The following is an 18,619-nucleotide window of genomic DNA, read 5'->3' as shown; positions in this document are numbered from 1 at the left end:
GAGGCGAGCAAGGTTGAAGTGAAGTTCACAGGCTTAAAGAAAAGTAAGACACAACAAACTCAACTTGTGAAAGAAGTAGTCAAGCACACAGTCCAGATATTACTTGTGTAGACACTGCCTTGTAAAGACCAAAAATATTCTTTAAGTCTAATCCATGAATAACCACCGACCCTGAATCTTTCAAAATATTTGTCAGGTCAGGCCTTTATAGTAAAGTTTTATGTTAGCCTGTGTATTTATGTGCATGACAGAAAGATGAGGCAGAAAGAGACTTGATTTCCTAAGAAGGACAGAGGCATACTCAACATACTAACACAATCCAAACATCTTCAACAACCGTTGAACCAAAAATGTCATCAAGAGGAATGTCAGGGGAAACAAGAATTCAAACATTTTCACGTAAAAGTGAATCATGTATTGATATATCATCTTCACAAACAGCCTGACTATTACTAAAAGCCAAACCTCGACATGTTTTTTTTTTTTTCCAAAAACAAAGTTTTCTGATTTTATTGACTTTCCACTTTCAATATATTTTTATAAGTAACTGATTTGTTTAAAATTCTGACAAGACCTCACAAACTTTATAAATGCAAACCTTGTACAAATACCCCATTGCACCCTTTGGTTCTCACACAGAGGTAGCGAATGCTTTTATTGCAGCAGGTGGGCTAACAAGAGCATCCCCACCCAGAGATGCAGGTCATCCGTGCTGTCTCTTTCAGCAGGTGGTCAGTAAGTAAAGACCCTGATGGCTGAATATTGAACGCCTAAAAAAAATAAAAATAGAAGAGGTCATATTCCAAAACACGAATGGAGCCAAGACAGAGAGCAAAAAACCTTGGAGGTGATGAGATTTAAGAAGTCTTTTACAACATGTCCCTGAATGCATAAATGTCACTTTTCTTTGTTTTAATTCAACATGACCCACATTCTTTTTCAATCCAGCCAGCAGCTTTGCATCCCACATTAATTACAAATGTCTTTTAGGCTTTAATTTCCACTTCATGAAGAAAATTACATTAGTTTTCCTTGCTGAGCTGAGATGACAGGGGAATCAAAGAGGTGAAAGAAAAATTAACAGGAAGGCTAAAAAGTGTCTCTCAGCTTCAAAAATGCTGGACAGGATAATTATTCAAAATTGAGGGAAAAAAAGGGAACCAATGAGATGCCAAACAACAAAGGATATAAATTTGTGCGACTGGCTTCTCTGTTAAGAAAACAAAACAATAAACTCTTGAACTTCATTGACAAAAGAAAAAAAAATGGAAAACTCCTGATGTTGATCTACTGAACAGATGAAGACATGACATATCAAAACGATTCTGTTGGTATAATAACACTCAAAACACTCAGCTCTCATAATAAAATCCTCTGGAAACAAAGATTCTACAAATGTTTCTCAAAGAAAACAAACATTAGGAGAGGATACTGATTGAGTTCCAATTTATTCCTCCGCGTTTATTTCTAATGGAATCATATGGCTGTCAATAAGCTATAATTTCTTTAGAAGAAAGATTACACACAAAACAGAAATACCAACAAGGAAATAGCTACTTCATATAAAATTCTTAAGTCAATAAGATGGAGCTGTTGTGTGAAAGCACAAGAAAAACCAATAATTTATGCCAAACTGCTTATGATACAAACTTTTAAAACATAAATGATTATTTCTACAGAATGACTGGATAATTGTTTTGTATGAATAAGCCACTGATCTCAAATACACAAGTAGACGGACATATTCAACAGAGCATGGGTGCTGCCTGACTGATAAATAATATCTACCAGCAGGGGTTAACTCAGGTATTTTTGCTTTGATCAAAGGTGATAATCTTTCAAAATTTCATTTCAGTGAACTGGCTCAAACTGAGAATAGAAGCACAATTGATGATAATAACAAAAGGCAAATAAAAGAAAAACAAATCAACTGAAGTATTTAAGAGATTTGAGCATTTTAAGACTAGCCATTTCCACAATTAATCAAAAAAGCCCATTTACAAAGAGAATAAACAGATACAAATCAGCTAGGGCCGTGGGTAGAAAATAATTTTACAGGTATGACTTGTTGAAGAGCCGAACTGACCCAGAGCAGTGAGGTATTCATAAAAAGCAAAATGCTTAATGAAAGGTGTAAACACAGCTGACCTCTTCAAATGTGGAAGGAAAATATGGCTTTCCATTGCTTCTGTCTAAAGGCAATGGTTTATTTAATCAGTCTATTAATTCATTTTTTGGCTTTTTATTTGTTGTAAATATTTTTAGTATAGTTTTATGGAATGCTTAAATTACTCTGGAGATGCTGCATGCAAGCAGCAAAAAAGAGCTCCCTCGAAGGGTGGCTAGACTCTGTTTTAGCTAGAGGAGACGCCAGGTAAGACCGAGAACTCGCTGGATGGACTTTATAATCCTGTGTGACCTGAGAATGCCTTCGGTGTGGCTGTGGAGGGGGCTGACTGGGTTCCCCTGCTACACTTGTTACCCCTGGAATCCCTTCTTAGATAACTGACAGACAATGGAGGATGGATGGATGCTTAACTCTTACAGCTCATTTAATGTGCTCCCCATCTTATTATGTCATTTGAAGCATTTTGAATTGTGTTTGTATAAATGGTGCCATACAAACATGTTTTGCCTTTTTACCAAACAAATGGAATTACATCTGTTACAGTCCCTTTGTACACTTGGGCTGCATGGGTTTCATAAACTATTGTCTTTATTCTCTATCCTAGATTTGGCACTGATGACCCTCACTATCAAACCTTTTTTTTTGGTCCTTCCCTTCCTCCAACTATCACCACCACCAGTCTCTCAGCTCCTGCCTTGTCCCATTCATTACTCATAACCCTTCTGTAATTGGGGCCTGCCATGCAAAGCAATGGCAGGAACCTATTACTATTGTCGGAGAAAAGCGTCTCTTTAATATTCTTTATTTTTCTTCCGTAACCGTTAATGCGGCTCATACCGCTGGGTGCACACCTACAAATGAGGTATCAAAACGTGCAGAAAATTCACGCCATTGGAGCTATTACTTCTGGTGGGATTTGGGCTTAACGTGGCGACATAATTCGCAAAAAACTACGAAAAAAACCCCATTATAACTCAATGGGAAAAATCCTAGAAATACCCTATTTTTGAGGATTTGCTGTGTCGTCACAAATTCACCTAGAAATGCCATTCAAATTTCATTTTGTAGATACGTCTGTGATCTCTTCGAAAGTGAAGACGGCTCGTCGATACCAGTTACGGTTTGTCCACAATTTGCCTCTAAGCGACCCAAAGTTTCTCATTTTTCCTAAAGTTAGAGTGCGTCTCTGGCTGCTTAGAGTGAGAGATGAAGACAACTTTTTCAGCCCAAATCATTTTTGAAATCGCCATCACGCCCACAAATATCGCACGATTAGTATCAAAATCGGTCCTCACATTGATACGCCTGTCTGCTCCGGTAAAATGTTTTCGAAATTTATCTAGACCGTACGGTTTTCTGTCACGGTGCTTCAGAGCAAAGTCATGCGACAGGATTTTCTGAGGCTCTCAGGCTGTTTCACTAACACTTCACACCTTGGTGTGAAACTTATTTAACATAGCAACGGAACTCAAGAGGCTATTGGCTGCTGATTTGGACTACAAATACGCATCATTGTAGTTCTATCTATAGTGAAACCCTCAGTTGAAACAGATCAGGACTTAACTGGCCTTTATAACTACTTGCTGCTATGGGCTGTATATAACTGATTTAACTCAGTAACTGTTACACATGGGATTAGTTTGGCCCTTTGAAATGAAGCTTAACAAAAATTTCAAAATAAAAGCCTTGAATATTTTTACATCAGAAAATTGCTCTTTTGAGCTGTATATAACTGATTTAACCCAGCAATTGTTACACATGGGATTAGTGTGGCAATTTAAAATTAAGCTTGATGAAAATTTCAAAATAAAAGCCTTGAATATTTTTACATCAGGTCATTGCTCTTTTTGGCTTTATTTGACTTTTTCATCCAAAGCACTGTTACACATGGTATTAGTTTGGCCCTTTGAAATGAAGCATACTGAAAATTTCAAAATAAAAGCCTTGAATATTTTTACATGACGTAATTGCTCTTTTTGGCTTTATTTGACTTTTTCATCCAAAGCACTGTTACACATGGTATTAGTTTGGCCCTTTGAAATGAAGCATACTGAAAATTTCAAAATAAAAGCCTTGAATATTTTTACATGACGTAATTGCTCTTTTTGGCTTTATTTGACTTTTTCATCCAAAGCACTGTTACACATGGTATTAGTTTGGCCCTTTGAAATGAAGCATACTGAAAATTTCAAAATAAAAGCCTTGAATATTTTTACATGACGTAACTGCTCTTTTTGGCTTTATTTGACGTTTTCATCCAAAGCACTGATAAACATAGGATTAGTTTGGCGCTTTGAAATGAAGCTTAACAAACATTTCAAAATAAAAGCCTTGAATATTTTTACATCAGCTACTTGTGTTTTGAGCATTATATAACTATTTTAACCCAATGACTGTTACGCATGGGATTAGTTTGGCCCTTTGAAATGAAGTTTAACAAAACTTCCAAAATAAAAGCCTTGACAACATTTTAAATCATACTGAATGGTGCACGTCCGCCTCGCTTAACGTTCTTGCGGTTCTCCGCGTGCCACTGATTACGTCGCGGCGTTCTTTAGCGTCGACGCCGATTTGTGGCGTGACGACGCCGGGCCCAAGCCCGATGGGCGCGCCTTGGCAGGCCCCGGCTAAATTTCTTCCGAAATTTTCTAGTTTTCCCATTACATCTCTTTAGGAAATTTGTGCTCTCTGAGAAATGTAATACAACATTCCTGTTAAACTAGAGATACTCTCAGTAGGTAGCTCCCAAAGTAAATCGGAAATGCGTTTTTCACCAAAGCAGGAAAATAAATGAGTGCTTCCACCACAGCACATCATTTATCTTTTGTCTTATTTGAAGACACTAAAGCCCAAGTAAACAAATGACTGGACTCGGGGAGGACCAGAATACTCATTTGTGGTTGCAATTGTTGTCCTCTTTAATATTTTAAGATGTGAAAAAGAGAAAATGGGATAACCAAATTAGTTCAAGAGAATATTACTGAACTGTTAACTTGGCAAAATTGTATTTGTCATGTAAAAATACAGAAAGTACAGAAAAGAAATACAAAAACCCCTGTAGCTTCTAGTTTTATTTTTTAAGTCCTTACTGAATAAGGAGGCCTGCTCAAAAGCATTGGGTATCTCTTTTAGTAAAATGTCAACAGAAAAATATAGTAAAAATTAATCCATCTGGATTATCATTTTTCTCATTTCGGATTTGATAAATCAGTCAGCTCACGCCGTTAGTGAGGCTTGCTTTAAAACTCATTCTCTGAAAGTAATCAATACATGAGGCTGAGAGGGGCTTCATGGGAATTCTAAAGCAGGGTGGATGGAGTCCTTAATCCCTGCCTTTTAAATGATTCTTGGGTGATGCCCAAACATGAGTCACCTTGTAAGGTTCATCAGGTGCACACAAATACATGCACGGGTCTTGGAATCAATCTAATCTCTTATCTAAATGGCTGATCCTTACCTTCTCAGCTTACTCGAGGTAAATTCATGGATTTTAGAGACACTGAAATGTTATGTACAACTGTATAAATATAAAAGATGGGACCAATTTTGAAAAAATGAAGAAACAAACCAACAAATGAACTGAAACGAGTACTAACACCTAAATTGTAGTACAGTAAAAATAATCATATTCTTTAACTTTTCCAAATTTTGTCACATTTTAATCACAAACATTCTGTTCTAATACAATTTTATCTAATAGACAAAGTAGCACTTAAGAGAAGAAGTAGCAAGAAAGTACTACATTGATATCAAATTTTTTTTTTTTTTTACAAAGGAAAATGAGACAAGTGTGGAGTGCTTTTGTATTATGTCTCATAGCAACTCTGCAGAAGTTGCAAAGATCTGGTGCTTAGGTAGGAAAATTTGACAACAGAACAACAATTAGTTTTGCGTCCGCTCAAATCTGACCTGTACGGCAGAGTGACGAGACAAAAGGTGCAACCAATGCAAGGTTGCAGGAAATGTGAAAAATGTCCAGATCATGTCAATTTACATGCAAAACTCAGTGTGTGGAAGAAAACCAACAATGCATATCATCATAAAAACACAATCTCCACGGTGAAACACAGAAAGTGAATAGGAAGATGTATGAAGCTGAGGACAAGACAATCGTGGAAGAAAATCTTCCACGATTTTCTTGGATAAAGGTTTCTGGATAAAGGTTCACCTTTCAGCAGAATTAGAATGATCAAGCCAAAGTCCACACCTGAACCTAATTGAGAATCTGTTGCAAGCCTTGAAAAGTGATGTTCACAGATTCTCTTCATCCCATTCAACTGGGCTTGAGATAATTTGCAAAGAATGGGCAATAACTATAAAGCTTGTAGAAACAACCCCAAACAAATAGCAGCTGTAATGACAGTATCAGGTGGTTCTACCAAGTACTGACTTTAGAAGGCTGAATAGAAATGCAGACTATAAAAAATAAAAACTATCATTTACTTTCACCTCACAATAAGGAAGTATCAACTGTTTGTGTATTACATTATATGCAGGGAAAACACCATGAGGTTTGTGGTGCTGTTGGAAGGCACAAAATTCTCATTATTGTTTGGTTTACTTTGTTTGCAAAGCATTCATGTTGCTTTCTATTCTAGCTTTTTTGAGTTGAACATTATTGGTAAGAGTCCTTTACTTCTAGCCTGCTTTTGTATTATTTTCTTAACACTACTGGAAAACCCTATAGTACATGACAGATTTGATTCCTCTCCTCTCACTACATAGATTTCTCCACTTTTTCACATCCTCCCTCGCCACTTTAGGCAAGACTGCCTTGATGCAGACTCTTAAACCACAGAGGAAAGACAAGGGAGCACATAGTGTCTTAAAGACACCAGGCGATCTGTGTAATTTTGCAGAATGAGGGCTGTCGAAAAACGGAACCGTCTCTCACACGCCTCCCTTCTACAACTCCAATTCCCACAACACCGTCAACTCTGTGTGAGAGGAGCGAAAGTGTGTGTGATTCGGCAGACTGAGCCGATGTGTGCGGGTATGTATGAGAGGTGGAGTCAGACACAACATAGTATGTTTTCATTGGCTATATTGTTGCGGCGTGTAACGCCGCATCGTGCACATTGAACCAATCAGATCATTTAGAAACAGTCGTTTTATGAATGAGATGGCAAGCATGCGAGATACACACATTCTGAGTGAAAATACTCTACAGTGATGTCACGCAAATGCTTGGAGCAGCAGCGCTGTAAGCCAATGCAGAACAAAGTCCGAACAGAATAAGCTGAAGGGGTTTCAGCTCTATATCTAAAACTGGAATTAAGTGTGTAACAAGTTTTCCCTCTTTTTTGCAAATAGATTTAAGATGGAACTGTACAACAAATCAGATACAAACAAAAAATGTATTTAACTTTTTCACCTAAAAATGCACACAAAACTGGAATGATTCAGCTCCCTGCATGACCTGAAAGTCAGCAGCATGTGTAATACTTGCGGATCAGTTTTCAGATCGTTTTTTTATCTAAACAACTCACACCCTCTCACTAAAACCCATATCCTCTAACTGCCTGCGTCCAAACCAGGAACTGCAAATGCCTCATTTGGCTGACATTGTGTAGCAGGGAGTAATTTTGCCTAACCGGTATGTAAAATCCTAACTGAAGAGCTGTGTGTGTGGCTGATTGTGCAGAGAGGAGGATGAGGGGGAAGAGGGGCCAGCCAAAAACAATCAAAATATCTTAGTGTGACTTTCCATAAAGGGTGTGTGTGCGTGTGTGCGAGTGTGTTTATGTGTAGATGCTTTTCTATGAAGTCACTATTTGGCAAATTGATCTGCTACTCAAATGAGGTTTGTTTGTGCTGATGCATTATAATGGGTAAACAGTGCCCTCCTTGGTCCAACACAGGAACAACATTGGATCAGACCCACTCCCTGCCCCCATGTGCTGAGAGACAACGAAGGTAGAGAGCAATGTTACAGGTGGGTTTCTTTGACAGAAAAGCTCAACCGGGATGTAGTTAAAGTACAAATACACATAGTGTTGTAGTATGCTTAGTTCAAAATCTAAATATATTAAAGAATTAAGGAAACATGACAACACTGAACTTTACATTTTAAAAAAGGTACTTGGAAGTATTGTCTATGTGAGCCAACAATGTCTCGTCAAAGAATGAATCAAGGCCAAATTACTTTTAAAATACTTTCTGTAAATTAAAGTCACACTGTGTTTATCCTTAAGCCACTTCACTTCTAAAATAGTGTCTTAGGGGATAATCAATAATAACAGTGAGGATATGACCAAAGGTGGCCTATTTTACATATTACATAAGATAAACATAAGTTAAAAAGTTCAAAATCTAAAATCTATGAATTGGTAGTGTTTTTCAGAAGTATGACCTCATCCTGATACTGCAGTAATGTTTTCTTTGAGAAAAATCTCCTCTGTGGGCATAGCATGCCCCCTACAGGCTGATATAAGAACTACTACTATGCTTCACACCAGGTGATGTCATAGTTTGAGAAAGAAAGATTTAGAGTAGGGTATGAAAGGGAGACAAGGGAGGGCAAGGATGTGAAAGAGAGAAAACAGGCGCAAAGAATGAGAGAGAGGAAGAGATGATGTCATGTGTTCATTGCAGTGGTAGGTCTTTGTCCTCAATTTCCTTATTAAATTCTGTATAACAATGTTTGATAGGAGCAGACAATACAGGCAAACTCTGATTTTCAGTTATACTTTTTTTTCCTTTTCTGTAGTTGCAGGCAGTGATTATTCTTTAGTAATTTAACAAGTACTAATCTGTCTGGTCAATAACTACACACTTCACTATGGACGTGAGCCTTTTATGTAACCACACAGTTTGCACTACATATTCTTGCAAATAGTCACCCTCGGCACGAGTTCTACCTTCACTGATGTATTGTAAAATGAATTCCCGTAATAATAAAATACTTAAACTGAGTGCTAATTTTCATTAAGCTAAGGATGGAGGGAAAGTGTTATTTCAGAAAACTGATGAAGATTTTGCAAAAGCAATGGAATAAAAACAGGACAAAACTCCTTTCATTTGGATAGACCAAAATTATTTTTTGTGTATGACTAGTAGTGTAACCAACAACTCAATATTAGCAACGTTTTATTGAACATATGGTGTGTACAAACAAGTAGTTATAAAACTTCTTTTCACAGAATCAGAACTAAGGACAAAATGTTCTCTTCATCACAGTCATGTAAGTTGATAAGTAACCAGGGGGCGTGGGCTACAAAGTAAATTGAGTGACTTTCCAGGTAGCTTCAGGTTCTACTCGCCGTTTCTGTGTGACAAAGATGATTTACTCTCCCCTTGGGCGTTATTCTAAGACAATTTACAGTATGCTGAAAACCTTGAAAGTCTGACAACTAAAGAAGGTCAAGTAAGAGATCAAGAAAAACAAAAAGCACTCCTAGCAATTGGTTTGTCCAGGGAAATAAAAAACAATGACCTAAAAGACAGATTTCTACCAAAGTTGCATTTGTTGCCTTTACAAAGACACTGTAGCAAAGACACTGTAGCAAGGACACTTTGCAATTAAAATTCAAGCAACATTTTTTTGTTCCCTTTTTGTGTTCAAATTTTTTTGTTCACTTCAATCTTAAACGCCTTAGACTGTATTATGATTTAAAGCTTGCTTTTCTGAGGTATCATGCAATGCATAAAGAATGTTATTACAATCAGATACACTTAACTGGAAGAAATCACAGGTATGAGATGCAATGTTTTTGGAGGGTGGAAGGAAGACAAGTCAAAAGAAGTCTAGTGTCTTCAAAAAATATTTCCCTTCCTTCATTTCGCCACAGAAGCTCTGCAGCTCAACTAAAAATCCTAATAATGGATCGCCTGGGTACCTTGTTGAACCTGCCTTCTACAGTCTGTCACACACAGACAAACAGATATGCTAAACAATGTGGCATGTAGTAAAATATTTTACCTAAAAACATCCCCTTGCAAAGGAAAGTAATCAAGTAAAATGTAAGTACAGTGAACCCTCGCTGTAACGCGGTTCACCTTTCACGGCCTCGCGGATTTTTTTTTGTGCAGTTTTTTTTTTTTTTTTTAACAGTGCATTGTATTCTGCGTCCTGATTGGCTAAACATTCTCCCCGCTTCCTCTTTACTTGTGTGCCAATAACGTTACAGTCTTTAAATATACGTAATACAGCTTACAGCCAATACAAATTGGCAAATTTTGGTAAATGTTTTTGCCCAGAAGAAAAAAAGAGTGACATCAACTACCGATAACTATGTTCTTCTCTCGAAAAAACACACCTGCACCACAGGCTTCAGAAGAAAAAGCCACTAGAGAGTGGAGTCAGGCCGCAGCGTCACAGCCAGAGGAAGAGTGAAATATGCGAGTCACAATTTGTCCTACTGTACTTCGTATTGATGATTAAAATGATTATTTTACTGTAGTTATTTGTAAGTTAAAAAAATGCTTGGGCCTGAAAACAGATTTTGTTCTTTGGATTCAATGTAGAGTATTTAATTATGCTTTATAATAATTGTAAAAAACTACTTCACGGATTTCGCCTATCACGGGTACTTTTCGGAACGCAACCCCCGTGAAAAACGAGGGTTCACTGTAAAGTGAAAGAAACAAACAGTGAGCAACTTCTTCATATGGTTAGTAGGTTTATCTGAGATTCATCACATGACGAAAGTATAAAAACCTGTTGAGCTTTTTTTAAACTACAAACTCCAATATGTTTCATCAGGATTTTATGTGAAATACCAACAAAATGTACTAGGTAGAGGGCTGGCAACACTATTTGCATTTGAGCCGATTAAAATTGCTTTTGAAATGTGCCATTAAATTTCTTGCCCTGAACATGTCTTGTTTTTTTATTTTTCTGAGGACACAGGACACCATACCGAGTCACATTACAGCACTTGCTTTTTATCTTTATCACTTTATTACAGACACACACTGTTATTTTTTTCTGTGCAAATATCTATGTTATGAATTAAGTACAACAAAACGGGAACCTTCCCATGGGTGCAAATTGAAAATAATCCGGTGATTAGATCTAATAGAAATGCTGAACACTTTTAGGATCCACTATAATTGTATGATTACTGCAGAGTCCTTTTTTTAAATCAAATTAGCCAGAAACTAACTCAATTCAGAGATAAGAAAATCTAATTTTGTAACTCCAAACTAAGCTTATTTGAAATAACACTATAATACACCAGGATTTTTTTTGCCGCTGAACTTCAACAAAGTCAGTGAACCCATCGTGAACTAAAATAAGATTACAAAACACACTTTATGCACCTAGAAACAGAGAACAACTATAAACAGATAAACAAGAGTGTCAACTTTCACATTCCACTTTTGAACACAGCGTTCTATAGAGTGACTAATGGCACACAAAATATCAAGCCCCAGCAGATGCTTGAACAAAAGATCTGCTACCAAATACAAGGACAGGTGAGGCAGCAAAGTGAAGAGGAACGCTGCGAGAGCGATTCATTATAATCACAGAAAAACTCATGGGACAAAAAAACTGCAAAACAAAGAAAGGTGGAAAAGATAAAGAGATCAGGGGCTTAAATTACCAGACGAGTCGAAAACTGTTGGCTCATGCTAAGGAGGGCATTGTGAATAGGGACAGTGTGTATGTGAATGAATGGGTACATTTGCATTTTTTGAAATATGTGATTAATGTCCTTCGTGGCTATGCAGACCCCATGCAGAGAAAAACGCCTCAGGGATAGACTCCTTTTCCTCTTTTGTCTAGGTCTCTAAAACCCACACATGAATGCTTCTGTTCATAAGGAGCGACAACACAAGCTATCACTACATGGATTATACAACCAATAATTGGTAACCTGGTAAATAAATGAAACATTATGATCAAGATCAAAAACTGTCTAGTCTCCATGCAAAAGGCATGCAAATCTTAGAATGAAAGGAAGAATTTAATATAGTCAAGTTGTTTCAAGCATTAACTTGCCAACTGTAAAGTCTTGTGGTTTTTAGAGAAATTGTTCTGTTAGCCTAAAGCATTTGGACTACAACTGGGATAATTTCAAAAGGCATCAGAATACATATTGATCATCAAGTCACAAAATAATTTTTTTAAGGATTAGTAAATCCTGAACAACATTATAAACCTTTAAATAGACCAATAATTTGTATTAAAAAATACAGAGAGCTGAACAATTTTCAGCTTCTATTCAGAACAAAACATTCAAATTGTAATAAAACACAGGGTGCTGATAGGCAGCATAACACTGCCCTCTTGTGTTTATCAATGATACTGACAAATTTTCTGGAAAAAAAAAAACTCAAATTTGAGCTATGCACAACAAAAGAGAAAATTAAATACCATTTCATTTTAAGCAGTTTATGCACATCTAAACTCTATCCTTCTAGTTAATCTATCAGTAATGTTTTGTGTGTCATGTTGCTTTCTGACGTCAACTCAGTTCACCAGATTCTTACCTGTTATCTTGTATCCGCTGGCAGCGAGCTGTCCAGCCATGTACTCCCCATCTGAGTTGTTATGACTGCATCCCCACGTTTTCATCCAGATCTTTTGGGTGCCAGGGATCAAACTAAAAACAGATGATTGAATATATATTTTACAGCAAGTCAAAATGATAAATCTGTATAGCAGCCCAGCCTTGCATCAACAACTCCCTAGTCAAGAACAGATTCTTTATAAATAATCTGAACATCAGGAAAAGGTTCAGTACTTTTTGTCACTCATTTCAGAAAGTAACACTCATTATACAGATCTGTTCAACATTGAGTGAAATACTTCAAGGCTTTAATTCTTGTAATTTAATTTCTTGAGAGATATCTGTATAGACTCAAACACACAAAAAGGTTTTTTTTCACATTTTATTTCAGTGGAATAAAAAGATCAACCAAACAATCCTGCTTTGAGCATTAAAGTTGACATGTTAGATAAGTGTTGTGCAACAATTCAAAGTAACATTTTAATTTGAAACAGGGTCCGTCATGCCATTAACTTAATAAAGTCAACTATCAAACAGGTTGAAACCCTTAGTTTCCTACTTTTAAAAGGAGAAAATCAGGCTCTGACAATGCCTGTAAACTGCTGGGACGTACTCCTGGCAAAAGCTGCCAGGATATTTAAAAGAGCATGCAGGGTTCTTGAAAAGGTTAATGTGGACAGAGAAGCAGTACCACTTTGTCAGTGGTCATGATGATATTGCTAAATGGTGTAAAGTCTTCTGTATCTGGCAACAGCACAATGTTCAAGTTAGATGAATGGTGAGGACCATTTCACTGTTTGTTTTTTTCAAAGTTTGTAATCTTTGATACCTTAATCAAAGACCACAAACTGCGGCTGCCTGGTGGGTGACAAGAGTGGTTAGTACTGTTCCCTTGGAGCAAGAAGGCACAGGGTTTAAATCCCAACCAGGGGCCTTTCTGCCCCTATATGGAGTTTTTTCCCCACATATTTATTTGGTTATTAAAGCAAATTTCCATACTTTAGAGCAAAGCAAATCACTTTATCAGAGTAATATAATTTGAGGGAAGGATGGTATGGACTGTACTCTGGCAATCAGATTTCAGATTTTTGAACTGGACCCATTTGTCTTGTAAAGTGTGTTGACAAAGGCATTTGTTGGTGCCATATAAATAACATGAACTGGTCAACACTTGCTTCGAACAGCCAAGAATGGGTTAACTTTTTACACTGGACTACCAATAGTTGTTGGAAAATGACTAAAAAGAATGTTCTTTCCTTGCTGTGGCTGAATGTTATATTATTTACCAGTAGATCTGGTTTATAAAAAAATTAAATTACCTGTCCACTTGAAGCTCTTCATTGCTTAAAAGCTCTTTCTTCCTTCTTGACCTTGGCAGAATACTCTTTCTTGCAGACTGTCTGTCATGAGGAGTGGGGTCATTAAAAGACACCATATCCTCAATGTCTTCAATCAGAGAGTCACAGGCGGATGGCATGGTGATCTGAAAAGCACAGCTCGGTTTTAAAGACTTGTGTTTAAAACTTAATACTTAAAATGTGAATTTAAGTATCCACGTTTTTATTGAACTTGACCCTACACTTCAAACTTGAACATTTCTCTCAAATGCTAAGAGGTGACAACAAGTTGTCTTTGGATTCTGTTAAAAGTATAATGAGGCACTCTGACTTGGTATTTCTTAAAAATTCTGCAGTAACATTATGAAGTTTACACTTATGAGTGGAGAGAAAATAAATCCTGGAAACTAGACAAATGCATATCCAGATTTGGCATTATGAGGTACTTTGACATAGTATTTCTCCTAACCATACAGTAAAATTAATAGATATTCTATTTATAGTACAGTTGACACTAACAGAATCCACAGAGAGTGCGTTGTCACCACTTTGGAGTTGGGAGAAATATTTTTGTGAAAATGTCACAAAAGCAACTTCTGTATTGCAATTATGAGGTAGATTGACTATCTCCAAATATCTAGAGTAAAATTATTAAATATTTATTCTGGATATTGTTAAGGTGGCCCTTTAACTGAATCTATGGAGTTGGTTGTCTCCCACTGATATAGGAAAGACATAATTTATTGAAAACAACAACAAAAAAGCATGCTCTCTATTGCCACTGTGAAGTACTATGAAAATATCTAAAAGAATCTAGAGGACAATTATTAAATATTTATTCTGGATTGTCTATTACTTTATATATTACAATAATAGGCATGTGTCTTTAATAGATACTTTTTTATAATTATGTAATTCATTTTCCTCTCTTTTTTTTGTAAGGGGACTCTTTTATTGCTTTATTACCGTAATGCACCATGTACAGTACAGACCAAAAGTTTGGACACACCTTTTAATTCAATGAGTTTCCTTTATTTTCATGACTATTGACATTGTAGATTCACACTGAAGGCATCAAAACTATGAATAACACATGTGGAAATATGCACTAAACAAAAAAGTGTAAAACAACTGAAAATACCCCTTATATTCTAGTTTCTTCAAAGTAGCAACCTTTTGCTGTGATTACTGCTTTGCACACACTCTGCATTTTCTTGATGAACTTCAAGAGGTAGTCACCTGAAATGGTTTTCACTTCATAGGTGTGCCCTGTCAGGTTAATAAGTGGGATTTCTTGCCTTATAAATAGTCATGAAAATAAAGAAAACCCATTGAATTAGAAGGTGTCCAAACTTTTGGTCTGTACTGTATGTGCGACGCTAATCTTAAAGAGAAAACTCTTAAAGATTTTTCTCTTAAAGAGAAAATTCAAAGATTAGCAGTACAATAATGACCACCACGAAACTGTTTAATTATACGTCTTGTCAGTTTTCTTACAGCTTTTGACTCTTTAATTTAATGTGATATGACGTTTTTAAGGTAAAAAGAGGTTTTCCTCAAATCTAGTATGACTGATACAATAAACAGCATCTGTGTTGACAGTCTATTGACGCGTTTGACGAGCGGGTTGCCACCCTCCTCAATAGTAGTGCATCATGTGTATCATGTTACACAAACTTGCATGTGTATGCAATTTGTATCTTAAGGCTTTTAAAAAGTGAACTTAATGCAAATGTATAGCTAATTGCATATGATTCACAGATTCTAATGACACATTAAATGTAGCGTTACATTCACATGAAGGCGTTAAACATTCTGTAAATATACAGAAAGCTAAGTTATATTACCTTTCCAAGCTGCAGTTTAACTTCCACGCTTGGTTTTGGTCATGTTAACACACACGCAGGGCGTGGACACACACGCAAATGATTAACAGCTGTGTTAAAAATGACGAAGCAGCATTAACCATTGATACTTTCTGCTGGTAAACATCAGCTAGCCGTTAGCTCTGCTAGCATCACCACGCTAACAACTACCCACGTGCCTCATTTTTTTGTACAAACCCAAAGCTAACATCACTATGAATGTACCTCACCTGGACTGCAATGTCGTTTTAGGTCAGGTAAGTTAAAGTCCTAAGGAAAAAGTTGCTTATAATGGAAAAAGTTAGGATTATTTACGCAACAAAAACAGATGTTACAACTACAGAACAGCCATACTTGTAGGCGGATGGCAAGCAACGAGGGACAAACGTGACGAGAGCTAATTTTATATACGTAAAGGGAACTGACTACCGATACTTTTAACCCATTCTGGCTGGAACAACAAAATGTGATACAAGTCTAAATCAGTGTAGGAACAAAAAAAAGACCCCTTTGACAAAGGGATTGAAAATTGTATTATACAGTTCAGGTGTAATTATTCCATTTTACTTTACATACATTCTGCCTACACGATATTAATTGCAAATATAATTATTAAAAGTATAACTAAAAAGTATACAAGATTCAACATTTCATGTGTTATGGAAAACATAATGGGCACCCTGGTATATGTGCCCCTTACAAGTGCACACGGGATGCTAAGCATGTGCACTTTCTTGCAATGGAAATATTTTACAGTTTTCCTTTATCTTCTGGTGGACCAGATGGAGGCACTGTAGTTATAGTGTCATTAGCCATTATCACACACAACACAAGTTCATAAAATCGTCAGAACAAGTACCTCTGGAGTAAAAACTAAGTCCTCAAAGTACCACCATATTGTGAAGGTATTTAAAAAGCAGAAGTACAGCATAGCATACTTTGACAGTTCATTGTCATAAAAAAAATGCAATTATTCCCACTGTTTGGAAATTGGTCAAAAATGCAGAGCTATGTTCCTCTTGGCTTTAAATGAAAACAATGTTGTTGTTGTTTTGCTTTTACTTTCAAGACTGAAAACCAACATGAAATTCCCCATAAAGTCAAAATTCAATTGAGGAAAGATCCAAGACTTCCCACAAACCCCAATCTGCTGCTGGTAGAGTGCTCAAATCTACAAAATGCAGAAGTATACCATAGTTTATGTCACCAATATCAGTTATCCTGCTCACTGAACACAAACACTGGCAAAGACTGGTTTTCAAACTTGACATTGAGCAATATTAGGGAGTGTTGCCATCCTCAAGTAAATTACGTTTAATAAGGAAGATTCTCAGCATTTTCTACACTGCAAGTTTTTGAGCACGTTCTGATGATGCAATTATTAATTAGTGCAAAAATACTATGCTTATTGGCAAATCTCTAGAAAGCATCTTATACAACAGTTTTACAACCATTGACATAGATCCAATTTTTTGGTATAATTATATTGAGACAATTACATTTGTCACAGATTTACTCTAACAGAACGCATTTTTGTTACATTTGGACAAAATTTACATCAACCGACTTATGAGACAATAACAGACCTGTGTAAGCATATTTTAAAACCATTAAATGGATCAACTTAAACCCTGCGTCTCCTCCTTTTGTGACTATTGGTGGGACATGCAACTTATTCTTGAAATACTTTTCTTCACAAATATCCAAACATTAATAAGAAAACATAATTTGCTTATATTGCTTTATTTTTTCTCCATTGCAAATGTCCAGAATACAAAAAAAAAAAAAACATCAAATTACCCTCACTCCCAGCCCACCCACCCACAAACAATTCAAAATTCCTCACTTTTGAGGAACAATTCAGAACTCAATGACACACATCAAAAACATCCAATTAGTTTACTTAACATTCAACAGCACTGCCACCCATGCATTCAAACTGCAAAATACCTGCAATTTACTCTTTTCTTTCTGGTTAATGAAACCAAGCAATGATATCATCATTGTTACAGTTGGGTTTTTTCCTATCAATTTCTTTTCCACATAATCTTTGAAGAACATTTATGGTAAGTATGAATTTGGTAACAGCTTAATAGTCACAGAACAGCCAGACATGAATTCAGTCTGGAATTCAGTTCTTATAATAATCCAAATTATTTTTGCAAGATCTAAATCACGCATCAAAATCTTATAACAGAAAAATGACAAGCTGCGATTTTAAGTCACCGATTATAGTCCAAAACACTATCCTTTAGTGGTGCATTTAAAATCTTTAACATTTCTTAGCAAAACTATTCAAAAGTACAGTATCTTCCAAACAAAAAGTTTCAAACATAAAAATGGTTGGTTGAAATGGATGCAGAATTAGATTATCTACATGAACTGCGGTGTGGGGTGTAGAGGTTTAAGAATTAAACTGGGACATAAATGTGAATACATAAAACAATACATTGATACAAATATGCTACCCAGGAAATTGTAAATAAACTATGTTGTCAATTCAGCTAATTTATTTGATGTTCCAGACAATTATGAAGCTGGATTTTCTTGACATGTTTTAAGATTTCAGGTTAACCTTAGAATCAATCAATTTTGGCACTCTGTAATAAAGTGAAAAATGCATTTTTTTTTGTCGTTTCCCTGGTATTTGGAAATTTGAGACCTGATCACAGAGTTCCAATACATCTTCTATTTTAAAATTCCATAATTTTCAAGACTTAAATTTCTAGACGTTTGTATTTTTTTATATATTCTTGGGGATTTGAGTACAAAAAAGATGTGGCTGTTGGTTTTTATGTGCAGCTTTAACAAATCAAAATACAACATTACTCA

General features: G+C 36.1%; 1 protein-coding gene across 2 annotated transcripts in view; it reads right to left on the bottom strand.

Annotated features, from left to right (window-relative positions):
• cdkal1 (CDK5 regulatory subunit associated protein 1-like 1) overlaps window positions 1-16,154 on the bottom strand; it is a 195,799-nt gene extending 179,645 nt beyond the window's left edge. Inside the window, exons 1-4 of one of the 2 annotated variants that reach the window (XM_032558700.1) lie at window positions 16,018-16,154; window positions 15,770-15,858; window positions 13,905-14,068; window positions 12,566-12,678 (exon numbers count right to left, since the gene is read on the bottom strand). In XM_032558700.1, the coding sequence (XP_032414591.1) occupies window positions 12,566-12,678; window positions 13,905-14,062 (271 nt within the window). In that variant the 5' untranslated portion in view covers window positions 14,063-14,068; window positions 15,770-15,858; window positions 16,018-16,154. The remainder of the gene's footprint in view (window positions 1-12,565; window positions 12,679-13,904; window positions 14,069-15,769; window positions 15,859-16,017) is intronic. The other variant, XM_032558699.1, reaches the window with a different exon arrangement.
• Between the last annotated feature and the right edge of the window lie 2,465 nt (window positions 16,155-18,619).

The sequence above is a fragment of the Xiphophorus hellerii genome, chromosome 3 (assembly GCF_003331165.1).
Source record: "Xiphophorus hellerii strain 12219 chromosome 3, Xiphophorus_hellerii-4.1, whole genome shotgun sequence".
Taxonomy (NCBI): domain Eukaryota; kingdom Metazoa; phylum Chordata; class Actinopteri; order Cyprinodontiformes; family Poeciliidae; genus Xiphophorus; species Xiphophorus hellerii.
The sequence above is the reverse complement of the archived record's forward strand: the minus strand, read 5'-3'. Positions and strand labels throughout refer to the sequence as shown.